This window comes from Melitaea cinxia, chromosome 2 (assembly GCF_905220565.1).
Source record: "Melitaea cinxia chromosome 2, ilMelCinx1.1, whole genome shotgun sequence".
NCBI classification, from domain to species: Eukaryota; Metazoa; Arthropoda; class Insecta; order Lepidoptera; family Nymphalidae; genus Melitaea; species Melitaea cinxia.
The window spans coordinates 16,799,313-16,822,556 of NC_059395.1; the positions used below are offsets into that span (position 1 = coordinate 16,799,313).

Consider the following 23,244-nt stretch of genomic DNA (forward strand, 5'->3'; position numbering starts at 1 on the left):
AGTCACCACGCTGTGCAGGCTGGTCGGTGACCGCAGGGCTGGCTTTGTCGCACCGAAGACGCTGCTGCCCGTCTTCGGCTTGTGTATTCCAAAGCCAGCAGTTGAATAGTTATCCCACCATCGGTCGGCTTTTTAAGTTCCAAGGTGGTAGCGGAACACAGAAGAGGGGGTGGCTATATTCTTTACTGCCGTAACTACACATCAGAAATAATCTTATAATATCAATCAATCAATCAATCAGTTCAGCCTTTTGCAGTCCACTGTTGGACATAGGCCTCCCCAAGTTCGCGCCAGACATCCCGTTTTTCTGCAATTCTCATCCAGTCTACACCGCAACCTCACATAGATCGTCGGTCCAACGGGACGGAGGATGTCCCACACTGCGTTTGCCAAGACATGCTATCCACTCCAGGACCCGTCTGCTCCAACGGCCATCGGTCCTGCGACACAAATAACCAGCCCCCTGCCACTTCAATTTGCTAATTCTGTGGGCTATGTCTGTTATTTTCGATCTCTTGCGGATGTTGATGTTGATAAACACGGGCTGTTTTCCGCAACTCGACGTCTTAATGCGCCTATTTTGCGCGATTGGCTGTGCACACTATTCGTGTCAGCCTAGCTCCTTGAGGAAGCCTAGCAGACCCTTCAAGTTGCCGACGACTTCCTAGAGTGACCTCGGTGTCCCGAGGTGTAATGCCCTGTAGTTCGCCACACTACCGCATTCCAGCAGAAAATTTTGAATTCTCTTGCGGATAGTCTCATTTCTAATCCTATCTTTGAAGGAAACCCCAAGCATAGCCCGTTCCATTGCACGTTGAGCGACTTTAAACTTGTGGACCAGTCCCTTCGTCAGTGTTCACGTCTGTGCCGTATGTTAACACAGGCAGGACGTTTCGCTCGAAGACTTGTCTTCAAACATTGCGGTATCTTCGAAGTGAAGACTCGGCGAACCCTGCCAAACGCCGCCCAGCCCAACCGAATCCTCCTCCTTCTCGAAGTTGTTGCGGCCTAGTTGGATAGTATGGCCTAGGTAAATAGAATCCTGAACAACTTCGAGAAGGGTACCATCGATCGATACCGGTCTCGGTATGACTTGGTTGTTAAACATAACTTTCGTTTTGTCCAAGTTCATACCGAGACCGACCAACGGGAGGACTCGTTTAGGCCGGCCAGCATTTGGCCTAGATCATCCAACGTCTCTGCAAAGATGCCGATATCGTCGGCGAAACGAAGGTGAGAGATGTATTTGTGACGTTGATGCCTCGTTCCCTCCAATCCAAGGTCTTAAAGACATCCTCCAGTGCAGTGGTAAACAGTTTCGGTGATATTACATCTCCCTGTCTTACCCCACGCCGGAGGGAAATAGGTCTTGTTCTCTGGTCTTGGACATGAACGGTCATCGTCGCCGCGTCGTACATACATTTCAGTACCTCGATATATCGCCAGTCGATATGACATCTCTGCAGAGAGTCCAGGACAGCCCAGGTCTCGACAGAGTCGAAGGCTTTCTCGTAGTCCACAAATGCCATACACAGCGGTTGAGTATATTCTTCTGTCTTTTGAATAATCTGCTGAACAGTATGGATGTGGTCCACCGTGCTATAGCCATTTCGAAACCCAACCTGCTCTGGTGGTTGGAATTCGTCGAGTCTTCTGGCGAGACGATTCGTAACAACCCTCGAAAACAGCTTATAGACGTGGCTCAGAAGTGAGATCGGTCTGTAATTCTTCAACAGAGACTTATCGCCTCTCTTAAAGAACAGCATTAAAGAGTCTTGCTAAGGCTTTTAAGGCATGTTGCCTGCAACTTTAAGGAACTCAGTCGTAACTCCGTCATCCCCCGAGGTCCTTCCGTTTTTAAGCTTCCGAGCAATGCACTAATTTCGTCTTTGAAGTCCGGGATATACTCCTAATAATGGCGCAACAATGGTGCCCGTGGATCTTCGGTGTCCCAAGTCGCAGGCGTGCGTGCGCTCGACGAGTACAGCTGTCCATAAAAATTCTCAACCTCTTCTCGGATCTGAGGGCGAGAGCAAACAATTTTGCAATAATAATAATAATGTTAATAAACGAAAGTGTAGAATGATTCCAAAATGTTATGAAGTCCTTAAGTAGGTAAATGACCGTAAATCATGGTGAACTTTGTGTTTTTTATGTGAACTTTGTCTGTCTTATATAAACTGATAACTTTTTTGTATCATTACATAAATCTTATACTATTAATCGAGCAATTAGAAAATGTCGTTATGTCCCTGTTTTTAGGCAATGAAAAAATAGCTACAATATATTTAGAATACGAAGGTAAATTTCGCAATTGTTAAAAAAATTGTAGTAGCTCAGGTGGGAAAGCAGCCGGTCAGGATCGACTGAGAAGACCACGGTTCAAATCCCATGTCTCCAGATCGATTATTTTTTCCTTTTTTTTTTCTAATTGCACTCATGATTTTTTATTTAAATAACCGGTTCATATTTTTATTATTATGTCGGTAAAATCGGAAAATATTATTAATTTTTTATCAATATGTAATTCGTATTTAAATATGAGCTAAGCTACTATTACAGATCTGAAGCCATTAAATATGGCATATGGCGTATAATTGGTGCAATTAACAAAATTTTTATTTAATGAAAAGAGTGAATGATTGATTCAACTTATAAAATCCTACTGCTGGGCAATGGCTTCTCTCTATACAGGAGGAGGTAAAGAGTTGAGATTACAACTTGAAAAGAGGGTTTTCTCGATTTTATATAACGACAAAATCTAAAGATAACTCGACTTTAACAAACAATATCTTACCTCTTTACTACTTTGTTGTACATTTAAAAGTAAACAAGAATGTAAAAAGAATGCGAAAACAGTCATAGTACTAAGAGTAATTTTAGTTTTAATAATCTTGTGATTTTTTTAAAAATTATAAATTTTACTTATTTTTGCTACATTTCATCAATTTAATGATTCAAATATTGTTAAATTGTAAGTTTTATTGACTAAAAGAGTTTTATAATATTTATATTTATTTTTTTCTGTCTTGATGTTTATCTTTGGTGGTCCTCCCCCATGAATCTAAAGCTTAATAACTCTTCAATTAAGCATGCTTTATAGCAAAAAGAAAGAAAATTGCATTGGCACATGATGAAATTTTTTTTAGCTTTTATAATATAAATAAATATATGTAATGTAGAATACACAATTACATAAAACGTATTGTTTTAAAATCTCATCATACATGAGTGCTTTAACCTCACCATTGGAATTTCATTTATCTTATACTATTAAACGAGCAATTCTTGTATATATATATATATATCTATATAATCTGAATCTCGGAAACGGCTCCAACGATTTTCATAAAATTTATTATATAGGAGGTTTCGGGGGAGATAAATCCATCTAGCTAGGATTCATTTTTAGAAAATGTTGTTTTATCCCTGTTTTTAGGGAGTGAAAAAATAGCTACAATATCGTTAGAATACGAAGGTAAATTTCGCATTTGTCAATAAAGTTGTAATAGCTTAAGGAAAATCAGCCGGTCGCGATCTACCGAAAAGATCATGGTTCAAATCCTATTATCATTTTTTCTTTTTTTTTTCTAACTGCACTCTTTATTTTTTATTTAATTAGCCAGTTCATATTTTTTATTATTATGTCGGTAAAATAGAATAATATTCATATTTTATCATTATTATTTTTTTTTTTTTTGACTTTTATACCCATTTACTTATAATTTTTATTATTATCGATAAAAAAAATTTATTCATATTCTATAAATATATACTTCGTATTTAAATATGATTTTCAAAAAAAAAAAAAAACGATTTACTAAAAATACCGAGCTTAGCTCGGTCACCCAGGTACTTTGATATTAATCTATGTGTATAAATAAAAATGAATTGCTAAATGTGTTGCTAACCGAAAAACTTGACAACGGTTGCATCAATTTTAGGCGATTTTTTTCTAATACTGTAAGTCCTTACTGAAAGAAACTTTAACTGAGGTAGAGCACAGCAGGAAATTTCCTGCTCCAAATATGGAGCAGACCGGGGTACCTCGACTTTACAAAAGATCACAACTACATAATACTGTTTTCAAGCAGTGTTGTGTTCCTGTTGGTGAGTAAGGTGACCAGAGTTCCTGGGGGCAATAGAGGGTAGGGTCGGCAACGCGCTTGCAATGCTTCTGGTGTTGCAGGCGTCTATTAGCTACGGTAATTGTTTACCATCAAGTGAGCCGTATGCTTGTTTGCCGACCTAGTTGAATAAAAATAATTGTGTTTGCTCGCAAACGAAAAAAAAAATCGACTTCAATTACATCGACGAGTAATACAACGTAGATCGACGAAAAAATAGTCAAGTAACTACGCGTTATCAAAGATTACTCAAAAAGTAGTTATCAGATCTCAATGAAATTTATATGTGACCACATGACAAACATCAGCTTTCGATTAAATTAAAAATTATTAAAATCGGTACACCCAGTAAAAAGTTATTGTGGATTTTCAAGAAGTTCCCTTGATTTCTATGGGATCCCATCATCAGATCCTGGTTTTCTTATCACGGTACTAAACTAGGGATATCTTCTTTCCAAAAAAAAGAATTATCAAAATCGGTACACCCAGTAATAAGTTATTGCGGATTTTCAAGAGTTCCTCGATTTCTCTGGGATCCCACCATCAGATCCTGGTTTCCTTATCATGGTACTAAACTTGGGATATCTCCTTTCCAACAAAAAAAGAATTATTAAAATCGGTACATCCAGCAGAAAGTTATGCGGTATAATACAACGTATGTCGACGAAAAAAGCGTCAACTAAAAACGCATTATTAGATATAACTCGAAAAGTAGTTGTTAGATCTCAAATAAATTTAAATGAGACCAATTGACACACACCACCTTTCGATTAAAAGAAAATTTGTCGAAATCGGTCCACACGGTCAAAAGTTCTGATGTAATATACATTTAAAAAAATACAGTCGAATTGAGAACCTCCTCCTTTTTTGGAAGTCGGTTAAAAAAAAGAAAAATTAGGATAATTCTGTATCAGAAAATGTAACAATTATTTCATCTTCACGTGTTTGAGAGTTCGTAAGACATGACGACGTCTGCCGGGTTAGCTAGATAAGAATAAAATTGAAAAAATATTTCGGAGTGATACTTTAACTACTAAAAGGAATTCTAAACATTTTGAATATCATATCAAAAATTGACCGCTCCAGCGGTCATGTGGGTAACACAAAAATAAAATCTTAGATACTAAAAGGAAATTTCTATAATAAAAAGGTGACGAGCGCATACATGGACACATTACGAGTTTATTTAACCGTAAACTGTAGAACTGGGTCGCCAATTCCCGCGCCAAATTGGCTGAATCGAGGTGACAAATAACACATCGGCTCGAACTAGGGAAATAGTATAGGATATTAGACTGTTTGTCCGGCTTTACTTGCGTTTATTCTCCATTTTCATTATATTGATTCACATGTTTAGTTACTGCTTGCTTCTTCATCGAAGCCAAATGCAGTACATAGTAAGATAATATGCAATCTTTGAATTATTTTCTGTCTATTTTATTTTCTATTGGGAAAATTTACTTTATCGTCTTAAAATAAACATTATAATTTATAGCAGATAATCTAAAGTTAATAATGAATAGGTTTTGTTTAACAACACTAATGAGGACGGTATTACCATGTTATTGAAGTTTTCCGTATATTGTACAGAATATGATTATGTATGTACATTGTAACAAGATATTAGAGTAAATAATATGTTTATATTGCAAAATTATGCTAAGAAATCGTAAATTATTTGCAAGCTCTACTTGTATATAATATATATGCTGTCGCGGACTTTTTTTTAGAACTTTTAAAGAGGGGCAATTCTGTCATAAATGATTTTTGTGAAACTTTAACGGTTTTCACAGCCCACGCAGCGGAAGCTCTCAAAAGGAAAAAAGAACCCCCGATTTTAAAACATTCTTCATTGGTTCTCCGCTCCGTTTGGCCTGAGCGTGATGATATATAGCCTATCACTTTCTTCGATAAATGGGCTATCTAACACTAAAAAAAATTTTCAAATCGGACCCGTAGTTTCCGAATTAGCGCGTTCAAACAAACAAACTCTTCAGCTTTATAATATTAGTATAGATTCAGATTAGACTTTGGCGCAGTTTGTAGTGGCACTGCTGTCTGCTCCGCGGGTTGCGGGTTCGATTCCAGCCTGTGTCTGGGTGTAATATTTGTATTTATATATGTATCATTTCTTTGTATATTTATTAAAAAAAAAATAGCTTGCGTACCATAGAAACAGACGACCGATGATACCCTTCTCGAAGTTGTTCAGGATTATACTTACCTAGGCCATACCATCCAAATAGGTCGCAACAACTTCGAGAAGGAGACCGATAGGATGATTCAGTTGAGCTGGGCGACGTTTGGCAGCCTTCGTTGAGTCTTTACTTCCTACCTAACCTACCTTTTTAAGATTCCGCAATGCTTGAAAACAAAAGTCTTCGAGCAATGCGTCCTGCCTGTGTTAACATGCGGTGCCGAGACGCGGACACTGACGAAGGACGACTGGTCCACAAGTTTAAAGTTGCTCAACCTGCAATAGAACGGGTCATGCTTGGGGTTTCTCTCAAAATAGGATTAGAAATGAGACTATCCACGAGAGAACGAAAGTAACCGACATAGCCCACAGAATTAGAAAGTAGAAGTGGCAGTGGGCTGGTCATTTGTGTCGCAGGACCGATGGCCCTTGGAGCAAACGTGTCCTGTGACAGAGTAGAGACCGCGTCTTTGTAAACGCAGTGTGGGACGTCCTCCGGCCCGTTGGACCGACGATCTACGAATAAGATTTCCGGTGTGGGCTGGATGAGGATTGCAGAAAACCGGGATGTCTGGTGCGAACTTGGGGAGGTCTATGTCCAGCAGTGGACTGCAATAGGCTGAACTGACTGACTTACTGACTGAAGTCAATAAGAGAGGAACAGTGACGAAAAACTCGAATTCTGATGAAAAACGTTAGGCAGATGATGATAAATGATCTTGATTCGCTGTCCTCGTAATTCTTTTAGATTATGCTCGGTCATGAGTTACTTTTCGGAGAGATATTTTTTTTTTTTTTTTTTTTTTTTTTTTTTTTTTTTTTTTTTTTTTTTTTTTTTTTTTTTTTTTTTAATTCTTACCCTCCGATATAGGGGTCGGAGACTTTGTTTGCTAACTACTCTTTCATACCAGTTCTCGCTTTCATGCCTCTCGTACTTTCATGCCTCATACTTGATCTTTCTTACATCCATCACCTTTCTCACACAGGGTAGGTTCCCTCTATTTAGGTCCTAGTTTCTTACTTTGGCTACCTTAGCTTAGCCTATATACTATGTGTGGGTAAATAAATTTACACATTGGGATTGTAGCTGTTTTGTTTTACAAGTTTTGTTTTTCTTAGTTCTAATACTTACTACTAATTATTAATAATGATATTTATTATCATTATGACAATTTTCCATTTATTTAATACAATTTTTGTTTCTTAGTTACTACTATAAAGGGTCTTAATCTACTTTAACATGGTTGATTATTAATTACTAACACTTATAGGTTTAACTTATGGTTCCTTATTCTATATTTATTTACTAACAACTTAGACGTATTTTATCTTTAATATGTTCCTTACAGTTTAACTTAGTATTTCTTCAAATTCTCTCTTATATTTACTATTTAACATTCGATCTTAATTGTATATCCTTAGCCTATCCTTATCCTATGCTTATCCTATGCTATTATTTTATATACATATGATATAAAAATAACATATTTGCCTGCCTCTCTGATTAAAGACCGTTCGGTTACTTGCCGCCTCGTCAAAGAATGTAAGGATACAATCGATCCGCCTAAGACCCTTTGTAGCCTACAGCTGCCCTGTGTCCCAAAATGCAGAGGTCCTCTGCAGGAGTCGGCGGTCGCGCGCTCCCCTCTTGCTCCGCTGGAGTCTTGTCTTGCAACAAACATACAAGTTTCTTCCGAAGCCAAGACCCCCGCAGAGTGTCTCGCGCGTGTGTCGCCAGGGAATGGAGACTTCTTGCTAGCACGCCACCGCGCCGACCATCGCACCTTCAGGAGTACGCGACTGTTGACCGCGCTAACTCGTCCCACTTACTCCTAACTGGGCAGTCACTGCTGAAGGCGTTATGGTCCAGCTTATCCAGCTTCGCCCTTCGGCAGTTCCTGCAGGAGGGCGGGACGGCCTGCGCCCAGTCCGTGCACTCCGTCTTCAGGTGCGGGCCGCCGCAGTGGCTGCACACGTCGACCGACTCCACACAGAATTTCCTGCTGTGGCCGTAGCCTAGGCATCGGGAGCACTGCACCAACGGGGACTGGTCCTCTGCCCTCACCCTCTGGAGATCAATATGGATAAACCCTTTACGGGTTATCCTGTCCCACAGGGCGGGCGAGGTCTCCAAGACCACGTGAGCCGCGTGCGGGTTCCGAGCCCGTCGTCTATATCGGACCCTAGCCCTGCCGGTCTCCTCGTCGAGGCCGTCAAACAACTCCAGATTCTGGTTCCTCAGGGCCTTCAACACGTCCTCGTCGGTGTTTACTGACGAGACGCCCCTTAGAACCAGAAGCGGGTCCCTGTTGCTGACCTCCTCGACCAGGAGCCCCTTACCTTTCTCTTCGACTTTCAGTCTCGCTTTTGTCCTTTCATCCTTGCTGCTAAAGGCCATTACCACCTTTCGGTCCTTGGCCTTGCGCACTTTCTCCACCCTGATCCACCCTTCTTTGGCCTCCATCGTCTCACGCAGCTGGGTGAGGACCTCCTCACCCGTCATTTGGTCATCGGTCGACGAGACCACAAGCGAGTGCGAAGCGACCGGTCTCCTCAGCGGAGATCCAGCCGCCACAACACTCGCATACGTCCCCCGATCGACCGCCGCTCCTTCCTGCCTCGCGAGCCTGTCTTGTAGGTCCTTAAGACGCTGTCCATTTTCGACGAGGAGGCGGGTTTGCTCGTCTAATTTTTCGCTCAGGAGGGAGTCGAGGACCGCTACAGGCTCAGCGCCAGCAACCGAGGTCGCCAGCAAAGGCCCGCGGGGTGAGTGCTCTCCGCTAGGGCTCAGCGACTTCTCCTTCATCACCCTCCTCATGGCCTCGAGCTCCGCCTCACTCGCCTCGAGCATCTCGTACAGCCCGTCTATGGCTTCGCCGATCATTTTCTTGTATTCGCGCTTAAGGTTTTTTGAGCTCGTGGTCGCTATTGAGCAGCGGTGGACCAACTCGTCAGCGGCTTCGAGTCTTGTGGTTTTCCGTGTTTCCTCAATGGACTGGCGGGACAGACGGTGAGGACTACAGGTCTCGGCCGTTTGTGGCGACCCTGGACTCCCCACCGCCAGAGCCTTGTCATTGCTTGATTTGGGGGAGGGTACTTTCGGGGGGCTCGTCCGCCATGGAGGTCTCGTCTGTACCCCGTCCGTCGATTTTCTTTTTGTTCCTGCGGTCCGGGCCCCTCCGATCCTGTCTTTGGTGGGTGTGCGTATGCCGAACATCGTGAGGGTGCGTCAGAGAATAAAAATTTAAAATTTTAATATAAAAGTCAAAAAAAGTATTAATATGAAAAAATATATGAAATATATTTTGAAAAGCCTAAAATTTTCCTAAAAGAACGGCTGTAAACGACCGTTCCCCGATCAGATAGACAGGCAAATATGCCCCGGTACATAAACAACTTAAATCTATCTTAAAAACTAACAAAAAGAGAGAAAACTCTACTTTTTGGTCAATGACTCTACGTAGAGTCGTCAAATTGAGTTAAATTGATAGCCCTCAATAAGGGAAAGTCGGTATCGAAAACCGCGTCTCGCTGCGACCAGCGGTTGCCGAGATATTGCGCTTCAAAGTTTTTCAAGATGGCGTCCGCGTAGTTAGTCTAAATCTAGACTGATATTCAAAAATTTATATCTCGGGAACCGCTGATCGCAGGATTCCGTGCGTGGGTTCCCCGTAATGGGCCCAGTCTTCTCTACCCTCTCCCGGTCCAAAAAATGGGATCGGGGGGTCAACTCTACGTAGAGTCGTTATGTGCTTAAAGGCACAGTTCTCTAAAATACAAAATATATACAAGAAGCCCCAGCTCTCTGCGATAAAAAATGGCCGAGATATGGCTTGTTTAAATTTTTACAAATGGCCGCCAATATGGCCGCCACGAGATCTTAAATATCTAGAATCGGCCCTGGTCACTCTAAACTACCCGTTCTTGGGCTCGTTTTATTCGTCTCGGCAAGAGCTGTTTAATTATATGTACAGAAAATTTCTAGGATCAACCCCCGATTTTTGGGGTTGAAAAAACCTTATTATTAACACTAATGGCGTTAGTAACGCCATTTAAGCCTTGTCTACGATGTACATGGTACAGGTAACTTTTGTGGTGGCTATGAGATCTTGATTCTGTTGCTACAGGTTTGTTGTTGACGTATTTGTCTTTTTGTCACTTAAACCTAGGTGATTTTTTGCGATCACTTCACCGCTCTCGTGTAATGGTGCTTGTAGTCGTCTAAAACACCGACGGTTTGTGGGTTCAATTTCCGGTCGGGATGGATACTTGTATTTGTACAAATATTTATTTACGGTTTGGATGTGTCCTTTTGGGTCTCACCATCACCCCGGTCCCAGTTGTTATAAATACCTGATAGCGTTCGTTAGTAGGGAACATATCCGTAAACCAGTAGTGCAGCAGCGTGGTGGATTAAGCTCTAATCCTTTTCCTACACGGAGAAAGCAGCATATACCTTGCAATAGTATGTTACAGGCTGATCCGTGATCGATCGTAGTAGGATGTAAAAAACTTCGCGCCGCTTAGCTGTTGCAGAAGCTATTCTATATAGTTTAAAATTATTAATGTTAGCTAGTTTTTTTTTTTTTTTTTTGTATCATTGAATTGATAATAATTAGTTTTTAGGGGCATAATTTGTTATTACATATATTAAAGGGAGGATACTGGCTTCTGCGAGGATACTGGCTTCTGCAACATACAGTGCAAACTAGTGCAGGAGTCAATAAAGATTATTATTATTATTCTTGCTGTCACAATTGACAGTACTTTTCTCGCATTTTTGACTGGTTATCCCAATGAATCGTACTTAGCAATACATTAAGAACCTATGTGGATCGATATGAGATCGTTTGTAAATTATTCGCCTTATTTATTAGAGACTGTGGGTTCTCTCAAGTCTCGTTCGCCATATGTACGTCAGATTATAGGATAAACATGCATGTTATTCCTAATTTGTTTACTACTGTCAAAAAGGTTGTTATAAATATTTCAAAAGCCACGTATTGTATTTGCAGAAATAATTTAACATTTTTTAAAGATACATTTTAAGACCTAGGCTCTAATATATTGAGCTAACGATATTTCTTTGAAAACAGCGTGTGCGCATTGTTAAGTAAATTAAGTAATGTGTTATCATTTCTAATCACTTGAGGTCATATGAGTAAGCTTTGTGTATAATTGTGTTATGAATTTTAGGTGTGATTAAAATAAATTTGTTTTGTACAAATTCAGTCAAGGATATCTCGAATGCCCAATTAAAGTTAATATTTCAAAAATGTCCAATATAAATATTGTTTCTTAAGACGAGAAAGTAAACTCTATAAGTTCAGAATAATATTTAAGTTTTTTTTATTAAAAATTACCTACTTTGTAACTATTTTATAATCATAGAAATAATAATAATAATATAGGATTGTAATCGTAAGAATACAGGGAACAAAAGTGCTGTTAATTACTAATAATAGTTAATTATTTATACGTGTATGTATATTGTAAACAACCAATTAAAATGTTCAACTATACGTTTTTTACGTAAAATTAATTCATTCATTAGCAATTGAGAGGTGTGGAACGATAAGGTAATTTTTATTGCGCATAAATATTGTTATAAGAAAATAAAATCTGAGAATGTACTTTTTCAATCAACTCTACATTATAGAAAAACAATGGACACGTGTTGTGTTTTTACAGGATTTAAGGATTTTTATTGCTATGTTTATGGTTTTTTTCTATGTTTATATAGCTATGTTTGCATAGTGAAGCGCCAATAGTTGGGGATTCACTCAAACTTTTGATTGTTTTGATTGAATGGTCGTAGGGCTCAAATAAAAATTGTATACGCTTTAGCCTGTAATATCCCACTAGTGGGGTATAGGCCTCTTTCCCCATGTCGGAAAAAGATCAGAGCATAATCGACCACGCTGCTTCAATGCGAGTTGGCGGATATATTTCCTACTATGAGTAACGATTGCTATCAGGTGTACATAATAACAACCGGGACCGACGCTTAACGTGCTCTCCAAAGCACGGTGGGGAGACCTACAAGCACCGCACAAACACCCAGACCACGGCAAACACCTGTATGGCCAATACAAATGTTTGTCATGTGCGGGGATCGAACCCGTAACCGCCAGCGCAACAGGTACAATCCATGGCTGTGACCGTTGCGCCAATATATAAATATAATTATCTAATATATGCAATATTACAAGAAGTAAGCGATGTTAGATAATTATGTAATATTGGCGTAATTTTATTTTTGTATATTTTAGTTCTGTGTTATAATGTAAGAAACTATTCTTCAATGGCTACATGACATTTACAGAAGTCTCGAACTATTTCCGTTGACATTTCCATAGTCTGCATATTATAACCTTTTTGTATAGGGTGCTTTTGAAAATGAGACCGTCTGGGGAATGGGTACAATTCGCCCGTTGTTATTATTGAGGCCACCAAGCACAAGTCGAGCGATCGCGTTTTGTATTTCGTGGAATTTTCATAAAATGTATTGTAGGTACAGTAAACCTTATAGCAAGTATATATTAAATATTTTTGTACTGGATTATGTAGACGAAAACCAAATTCGATTTTATTATCTACTAATTAGAGATCAATAGTTAATACTTTAGTTTCAGAAGTAGCTAATGTAGTTTGTTCATCACTGATATACCTACGGCCTTTAACATTTTTACACTGTTTGTTACCGAGTTTTTACACTTATAAATACTATAACTATATAATAAAAAATATATATACACATAATATAATTTTGTGTGTAGAAATGTTAGAAAAATCGATACTTCTAAAATAACAGAAGTTTGGTCTTACAACCTTAAATTAAACCTAAATTTCTCGTAAAAAAATTAAAAAGCTCGTTATTTTCCCATACATCTTGATAAGAATTTCGTCATGGCATACCGAAGTCCAATCCGTGCTTATGAACGTTAATTGTCAGTTGTTTTGGTTCCGTCCATTGTGAGCGCACTTAGCTAGTGACTGGGGCGTCTGCGCGGTCTCCTTACAAGTCCAGCCGCGATAATATAAAACCTTGGGTTTATATGTAGTTCAAGTTTACGAAAAATCAAAGCGTCGTGTGTTTATTGATAGAATTTTTTGTATAGTTAGGACTCTGTGTTCAGTTTAAGTGAGGTGAATTGTATATATTAGGTTTATAAAGTTATTTGGAATATCTTAACCGTTTGGTCGAAGAATGTAACAATTGTACGATAAATAATAAGTGATAAGCACTATGTTTGTGAAGGTAAGAACTATTAACATTCTTTATTTTAAACAATTTAATATATAGAAAAATTACAGTACCTATTTACAAAATAATACTTATGGTACTTAAAATACGTTTTTTTTTTTTTTTTTTCTTTAAAATTTCATAAATTTTTGTACAACTTATCAATCTAACATATCGTCTTTCCTATCTATGAAACAGTTTTTAAATTATATTAACAACATCCAAAGGCTCTTAGTTGCCCATGCCATTTGTACTACATAGAAGATTTGTTTTATTATCGAAGTGCGTTTTTTGCAATAGTTTAATTTCAGAACAGCAGTTCTAAAACTTTCCAGAATTGCTAGGATGGTCTGACACTGACAGTTTTTGCTGTTATATCTACGAAACATTAAGGTGATTATGTCTAATAATAAATCATATGTCTAATCTAATACACGAACACTTAACAAGACTTATATTACATTACGCCTATAGGCCGATGCATTGTTATGAAGTATATGAGTGCCCGGCGAATGTTATCATCTGTCTGTAGTGGGCAGAGTGAATCATAAAGACTTCACTGCTCACTATTTAGTATTCAATCGGTAAGCGTCGGTGACCAACACTTTAAAGATTAATAAAGTTTAATTTTAAATTCATTTTTTTTAAAGTTTAATTCGTTGTGTTGTGGTATCTAATATGACTTACGGAAAAACATCGCACGCTGTGTACAAGGTGTCTTTTCTCTCAATTAAACTAACAGAAACTTAATTAGTTATTTAACAGTTAGCTGAGGAATATTTTTTATTCTTTTTATTTTAATATTTGAATCAGGTAATTTAGGCTTCTTGGCAAATTATACATTTAAAGGAATGTTTTGATATTAATATGTCAGATTTTCATATCAGTCTTAACTGGATTTTAATGGTTTTAATCTTCGATAAACAGAATGTCAAAGTAAAAAAAAAAGTTTGTTCCTTAGATATCGATATAATCCCGTTTAAAAAATAAAATACGAATTCTCGAACTTTTTGATATTAAAATAAGAACGAAATTTAGATTATTTATTTATTTTAAAGAAGAAACCGAGCCCAAATCCGCAGGCAGCACGGACTTGTTCAAGGTACTGATTTGTCATTACAAGTGTAGGCAGCTAAAACATCATTCTCTATCTTTTTATGTTGCAAATATATAATTAACTTTCTGAAATATTTTAAAAAGTGTCTTAAAATAGATCATATAAAACTAAACTATTTTGAGGATAGAAGCAAATAAATATATACAATTATTACGAATACATTATAACAAATTAATTTCAATGTAGTAACTACGTAAGTATATATTTTAATATGGATAATTATACATTATATATATATATATATATATATATATATATATATATATATATATATATATATATATATATGGCTATATTGTTATATACCCAAAAGGTAATAAGGTAATAATTAACCGTACCGTAACCGCCTTGCAGGTATAGGGTTTTCCAGTTTCTGGGGTTCACGCGGCTTTTTCCCAAAGAGCCTTGGTAGGCTTTGTCGTAATACCTGATTTTAGACTTTAGGATTTACCTTAGAGGTTCCTCTGCAATAGCAACGAATCCCTAATGACATCATTTTCAATAACCCAGACTAATTGTTCGAGGACGCGCCAATTCATATCGATGTCGATTTAAAGATAAAGTAACTTAAGTACTTTGGATTTCATTGCTAAGCTCACGAGGTTTGCCCATACGATCCGGCTAATTCACCTTTGCTGTTTAAATTCAGTCCACATCAATTACTTTTATCGTTGGACTAAGAGTGATACAATTTACGTAATGCTTTTGGCGTCTTGGATTTCCTTGTTTATTGTCACATCTGCATAAATTTGTAATAGGTGAACCGTGATGTGGTTCGTTGACCCATTTAAAAAAAAAAAAAAGTCGATAAGTTGTAAGATCAAAAATAATTATTAATATACCCATTAATGATGAACATTTTAGTTCTTTAAATAAATAATTGAAATTCTTTCATGTACTAACAATGACGACCTTGTTTAAATCTATTATAAAAACAAAAATTGCACTCGACCTCTAAATAGGAAGAGAAATTTACGTTTGCTTTTGTAATGAGGTTTTGCTATTCTCTTTTCCTCTTTAAATTGAGTAAACTGTAGAATAATTAATATACATATCCGCAGTACAGGTATATATATAAAGTATAAACACTAGTTATGCCTGCGACTTCTTCCGCGTTTTGGGTATTTATGTAAATAATAAATAATGTTTAACGTGATTCTTTAAATTTGCATAAATTTTTATTTATGAACCGATTGACATAAAACAAACACTAAATGTTAAGTGAAGCTTACCACAATATATTAGTGAACTACATCTAATTCGCTTAAACCGAAAATAAAAATCATCATTTCAAAAATTTCGCTCTGGCGGGTACATCGTTCCATAGCTTAATTGGCTAGAGCGCCGACACGGTCAGTCGGAGACGCGGGTTCGAATCCCGCTGGAGCGGTCAATTTTTGATATGATATTCAAAAATGTTTAGAATTCCTAATGTGAGGGTAACACAAAAATAAAATCGTACATATTAAAAATAGCATGGTGTCGTCTCCTGTCAAAGATTTTCATTGTAATATGAAACTTTGAATAGTTACGGGTCTCTGTAAAGAACTCACTATAGACGGCGCCACGGTTCGCTTAAACCGAAAATAAAAATCATCATATCAATAATTTCGCTCTGGCGGGTACATCGTTCCATAGCTTAATTGGCTAGAGCGCCGACACGGTCAGTCGGAGACGCGGGTTCGAATCCCGCTAGAGCGGTCAATTTTTGATATGATATTCAAAAATGTTTACATCTAAATCGGTTAAGCTGTTTCTGAGATTAGCTGCACAAACGCAAAGACAAAAATTCTAACAATCATTGTTATTTGCGCTGATAAAGGTCCTAATAATATTTTTTCTCATATATCTTCCATGTACAGACAGCGATCCGTTACATTTTTATTATATGTCTTGATAGTATAACAAAGAGTGATTATGATATCAAGTTTTACCAGTAGAAAGAAATAATATCAAATTTGCGGTAATAAAAACCAATTGTAAAATGTATACGTACCAAAATGTATTTATATACACACAAGGGTGGCTCTCTAGCCTATGTAACACCCGTGTGCAATTAATACCCTGCACCTGTTGCCATTTTATATCAAAAGCGATAAAAAATGCGCGAGCACCCCTAACGTACAGAATTAGACTAACGTTAGAAGTGCTTGCGCGCATAGTTGCTTTGCAATTGTTTTAAAACTCCGGTTTCGGTCCGGTTTTTCGTGGTAGAATAGAAAAAATTATGTGGTATCATGGGACACCAGGTAGGAACGAAGTTCCTTCGAATAGTATAGAAGCAATACAATTTGAAAAAAAAAATGTTGAATTTTATATATAATTTCTAGTTCTTGATTTTTTTTTTTTAATTTTGTTGATTGGGATTTAATTAAGTACATAAAAGTATTTAGGGAATTTAGTATTTTAGAAAATAACAAACACCGTAAAATAAAATAAATCTAACAAAATAATAACAATAATAATAATTCAAACTATTAAGTGAAATAAAAAAAAACATATGTCTTTATTTATTTTTGTCGATAGTATAAAATTACATAAATAATTTAAAAAAAAGTTTACTAGTATTATTTTAGTTTAACAAACGTCATATTATACAATCGTGTGACTGATATTACGTTACTTCCGTTATATATTTTTCTTACGGTTTTAGTATCACATTTTTTTTCAGTTCGGTCGCCTAGCCAAATGTCAAGCCTGCCGTAAGGAACTTCGTTCCAATATACTTTATTGAACACCACATAAAAAGGATTTACGAGTACATTAAACAGTCATCTAATATTGTTATTGTAGTGCAATATAGGATAGCCGCCCCTGGATATTTACCTACATACAATTTCTCAAAAATTTATTCAGTAAGAGTAAATCAATTTTATGTAATAGGCTATTTTGGTCATGAAGGCTTGCCATTGCAAAATATACTAAAACTAAATGTAATTAAGATAATTTTGCTGTACAGGATTCGTGTCGTCATGTCGGCGGCTCGAGGTTCTACGAAGCGGTGGAGGGGTCGTCTGCAGTGGTCACGTCCACACCGTCTCCGACAGAGAAACAGGATCATATGAAGCCTATCGAGAGCGACGAAGATGGTGATTAATATTTTTGTATATATGTAGAGTTGTAGTTATGCAGCGTTCTAACTTATACTGATTATCATCAGGTGGGCCGTATGCTTGTTCACCACAATTATACATAGTATAAAAAGGGCGCTATGGGTATCATTTTATTACTAATTGTAACTTGATAAGATTAAATCAATATGTACGATTTTATTTTTGTGTTACCCACACATTAGGAATTCTAAACATTTTTGAATATCATATCAAAAATTGACCGCTCCAGCGGGGTTCGAACCCGCGTCTCCAAATGACCGTGTCGGCGCTCTAGCCAATTATGCTATGGAACGATGTACCCGCTAGAGCTAAATTTTTGATATGATGATTTTTATTTTCGGTTTAAGCGAACCGTGGCGCCGTCTATAGTGAACTCACTATACAGAGACCCGTAACTATTCAAAGTTTCATATTACAATGAAAATCTTTGACAGGAGACGACACCATGCTATTTTTAATATGTACGATTTTATTTTGGTTACCCACACATTAGGAATTCTAAACATTTCAATTGATATCAATTCAATTGAGGTCAATTTTTGATATGATATTCAAAAATGTTAAGATTAAATCATATAATTATTTATTAAATCTTATCATAATCAATGCATATAATAAAAACGTAACGTGTCGCTGTCTGTACATTGGAGATACATGAGAAAATATATTACTAGGACCTATATCAACGCAAATAGCACCCAAAACAAAGATTGTCAGAATTTTTGTCTGTTTATTTGTGCATTACTGCACGCTAATCTCAAAAACGGCCTATCCTACTTAGATGTGGTTTTTACTAATATATTTTTTCAAGCTTAGCTTAACATTTGGTGTTTGTTTCATGTCAATCGGTCCATAAATAAAAAAGTTATGGCAATTTAAAGAATCACATTGAACATGTAAAGTCACTATTCCACGGGAACGAAGTCGCGAGCACGGCTAGTAAATAAAAATATGTTTTCAGTATCAGATGTGGATCAAGAATGCACAGTTTTCAGCGGAGTCAGCTACCTCGGCGCTCAGAACATTGCCGATCCCAAATCGGAAACCGACATACAGCGGATTATGAAGGAACTGAGTTCGATGCCTGAGAACAGAGATGGTATAGCTGTGTCTATATCCATACCTATTTGCTCACAAGGACTTGTGGTGTAAGTTTTTTATGATTACACATATTATATATATTTATACTAGCTGACCTGGCGAACTTCGTATCACCTTATTTTTTCCTGAAATATAATAATAACATAATATATCAAAATAAAATATAGCCTTTCTTTTAAGTTGGATCGAACTGCACATGGTGTGCGAATTTTATTATAATCGGTTAAGTGGTGTAGGAGTCCATTGAGGACAAACATTGTGACACGAGATTTATATATATTAAGATATATATTACTTTTTATAATTAATGGGGGGTATTTAATAGGGGGAAGGGTGAGTGAAAAGTATTTAAGAGGGTATCTTTTGATAAAAATATGAACTACAAATTTTTAGGAGGATTAAATAATCACACCTTAAACGAGTACAACTGATCCATTTTCTAAGTATTTCTTTTTACTTTTACTTTCTTCACTTACCTATTCTATATACGAAACTTAGGTGCAAAAAATATAAAACAAAATAAAAATTTGTAGTAGTTTAGTAGTCTCTGATGATGAATGATGATTCTCTACCCATTTTAAATTTTATTTAATTTCTTTGTATTCAATACATTAAAGTTGCCTAAGCAATATTAATCGCTTGATTAAAATGACAATGACATTTAAGAAATGTTAAAACAAACAAAATTTTGACAAGAAATACCCTTTAATAATAATAATAATAATAATTTTTGTATTTACTTTCATTATTTTAAACAACTCATTTACGTCAGTTAATTTTGTGCTAATCAAAACGCATTAGTTGTATAAATATTGTTTTCCAGTTGCGGTCATATGGATACAATAATGGTCACAGTGCGTATTGTTCTAAAATGGTACTGGATAGTAGGAATTACTTGACCTCAGACCCTTAGGAATTACCTCGACGTATTTAAAGATAACAGCTACAAAATAGGCCTACGTAGTTATTCAATTAGTTACGTGTGCCTATACTTACTATCTATACTTAAATTTATTATACAACTATGTCGGTAAATAAAACGGACGGCTCACCCGATGGCAAGCAATTACCGTAGTTTATAGACGTCTGGAACACCAGAAGCATTGCAAGATCGTTGCCGACACCTCACCATCACCCCCAGGAGCCCTGGTCACCTCGCTCACCACAGGAACACAACACTGCTTGAAATCAATATTGTTTAGCTGTAATCTTCTGTAAGGTCCATATGTTTAGCAGAAATTTTCCTGGTGTGCCCTACATCAGTACTAAATTAAACTAAATTGTATACAATGAACTTTAAAATAGATTAGTTTTTTTGGGCAATTTATGTACTGTCTTAATCCTTTGGCCCAGTAGTTGCAGAAATTTACCGTTTGATTCTTGTTCTGTCGAGTGTCGTTTGATTCTTGTTCATGTCGAGTGTCGTTTGATTCTTGTTCATATCATGTCATAAATATTTGTTGTGGTCTGTAGTGTTTTCATAGGTATCTAGAGAAAGTAATTTAGTGTGAAGTGTTCAATTTCCATTTAAAAATAAATAGTTTCTGAATAGTTAGATGGAAAGGCGAGGCGTTAGAGCAACGGTCACGGCACTGGTTGGTGGCTGTTGCGCTGGCTGTTGCGGGTTCGATTTCCGACACGATATACATTTGTATTGGCCATTCAGATGGTCGTCGTGGTCTGGGTGTTTGTGCAGTCCTTGTGGATCTCCCCACCGTGCTTCGGAGAGTATTTCAAGCCGTCGGTCCCGGTTGTTATCATGTACACCTGATAGCGATAATTATTTATAGTAGGGATTTAGGGAATATATCCGCCAACCCCCATTGGAGCAGCGTGGTGGATTAATCTCTGATCCTTCCTCTACATAGGGAAAGAGGCCTATGGCCAGAAGTGGGATATTGCAGGCTGAAACAAAATGAAAGTTATATATTAGACTATATTAGACAGACAAACAGAATATTATACCATACACATTTAATAAGTTTTTTTTTTATACAATGATATTCTCGCGTTTGACCACTATTTCACCTGATGATAAGTGAAAATGCGGTCTAAGATGGAGCACGCTTACCTAGAAGTAACCTATTCACTCGCGACTTAAAGATCCTCAGGTTGTAATTTTCTGGAAACACAGACAGAGATTTAATATTATTTTCTAATAGACATAAATTTTTATTTGTTTATAGTATAACACCAAAACAAATCATTTAAGCAGTGTTGTGTTCTTGTAATAACTAAGGTAGACAGAGGTCATCTGATAAGTCGCGCGTAGAGTCTGCAACCTGGTGTTGTAGGTGTCAATAAATTACGGTATTCTCTTACCATCAGGCGTCACCTTGTTCACCACCCTACTAAAGAAAAATAAAAACAAATTATACGAAACAACTGTACTGTGTGGCTACGGTACTAAAGACTATAGCCACCCCCTCTCTTCCCGTGGGTGTCGTAAGAGGCGACGAAGGGATAACACCGTTCCGCTGTCACCTTGGAACTTAAAAAGTTGACCGGTTAACCATCCAACTGCTGGCTTTGAAACACACAGGCCGAAGACGGGTAGCAGCGTCTTAGGTGCGACAAAGCCAGCCCTGCGGTCACCAACCCTTCTGCCCAGCGTGGTGACTATGTGCAAAAAACATGAGTTCTCGTCATTTTTGGCACGAACATGTGGAGGCCTATGTCCAGCATTGGACTGTATAGGCTGTAATGATGATGATGATACGGAACAAGTAATTCTCAACAAATCTCGTCCACAGATTATACCAAGCGGACACGAAAATCGTGATGATGCGGTATGCAGTGAACAGGATATCGTTCTACGCTCGAGGCGCGGCGGGCTCGCCGGTGGCCTCGTGCTTCGCCTTCACCTGGTCGCACGGCGAGACGAAGGAGTCAGCGGTCTACCGTTGCCATGTCTTCCGCTGCCACATCTCCGAAGCTGTCAACCAAGTATCAAGTGAGTTAATAGCTATACAACTGATTTGGTAGTGGTGGGTATAGCCTAATTGCCGGTGGTCAACATTTCAACATTCTACTGCTGGGCGTAGTCGGTATGTTCGGAGCTTTACCACCACGCTGCCCCACTGCGTGTTGACTGATGTATTCTCTACTATGAGTAATGATCACTATCAGGTATCTATGATAACAACCGGGAAGCTGTACGTATTATTTGAAGCACGGGGAGGAGATCCACAACGACAAACGACCAAGTGGAGACAAATACGCCCACTCCACCGGGTTATGTTCCCACATGGAATGGTTATGCTCATAGTAAATTATTTACTACATCATCATGCACACATACACCAAATCCTTATCCTAGGAGGCCTTTACACATTGTACACTAATAATATATTTGGATAAAAATGAACTAAAACTTGGTAGTTTTTGAGTTTACACATAATTAAACGAAACCTTCGCCAGGTTTTAAGTTACATCTCTCACGAGAAAAACTATGAAAACTACATCTAATATTGTGCAGCAAATTTTGTATGATGCCGAAAACGTACAGACTGATAGATACAAAATATTTGTATATTAAAACACTCTAAAATTAAGCATGTTATTTTTGCACAGTATCCCTAAAATCGACATCGCGTACAATTTTTTTTTTATGAGACGTGTGTTTCCTTTCAATTAAAAAATTATAGTGACCGACTTATCGGCAGACGTCTGTTTAACATAATACATGTATATATTTATAAATAAAATAATCATTCATAATAAATAAATTATGGTATAACAACTTTGTACATTGAAGATGCAAATATTAATAAAGAAAAAAAAACTTATCACGACCAGTATGTATTGACAATATTGCAATTGCTTTTACAATGTTTACATAGCTTAAAATCAGAGGGTGATAAAGTTAGAAGTTTTCTTGTATGTCTAAGGTTCCCTAAAATTCAATGTCGTTAAGATTTTAGGGATTTTTTTAAAGAAGTTGAAGTATAGGAAGCCTGGTGTTTAAAAATATAAATAGGAAATTTCTTTTCTTCGGTTATTTTGTAAGTTGTAGGTACTAATTTGTTTGCGGGCAGATGTTAATTGTTATTGTGATATAATTGTAATGCGTATTATTATTGTATATCACTTTCAAGACATCTCATACACAAAGCGATTGAATTTTTAATTTTTGAAAGATACGAGAGATTTTAGAGCGAATATATTCGGGTGAATCGTTTTTTTATCTTTATAAGTCATCAACACGCGTAAAACTTTTCTAATATTGCAGATGTTAATAAGATGTAATAATTACTTAACACCTGATGAATGAAAAATGAAGTCGGGCATTTTGAAAAAAACGTTGATAATTTTAAATTAAAATTTAGGTCTCACTTCTGCCT

General features: G+C 37.1%; 1 protein-coding gene across 1 annotated transcript in view; it reads left to right on the top strand.

Moving 5' to 3' along the window:
- Window positions 1-23,244, top strand: part of LOC123666045 (rab GTPase-activating protein 1-like) — a 44,584-nt gene that overhangs the window by 1,564 nt on the left and 19,776 nt on the right. Inside the window, exons 4-6 of the mRNA XM_045600256.1 lie at window positions 17,647-17,776; window positions 18,762-18,948; window positions 21,655-21,854. Of these exons, the coding sequence (XP_045456212.1) occupies window positions 17,647-17,776; window positions 18,762-18,948; window positions 21,655-21,854 (517 nt within the window). The remainder of the gene's footprint in view (window positions 1-17,646; window positions 17,777-18,761; window positions 18,949-21,654; window positions 21,855-23,244) is intronic.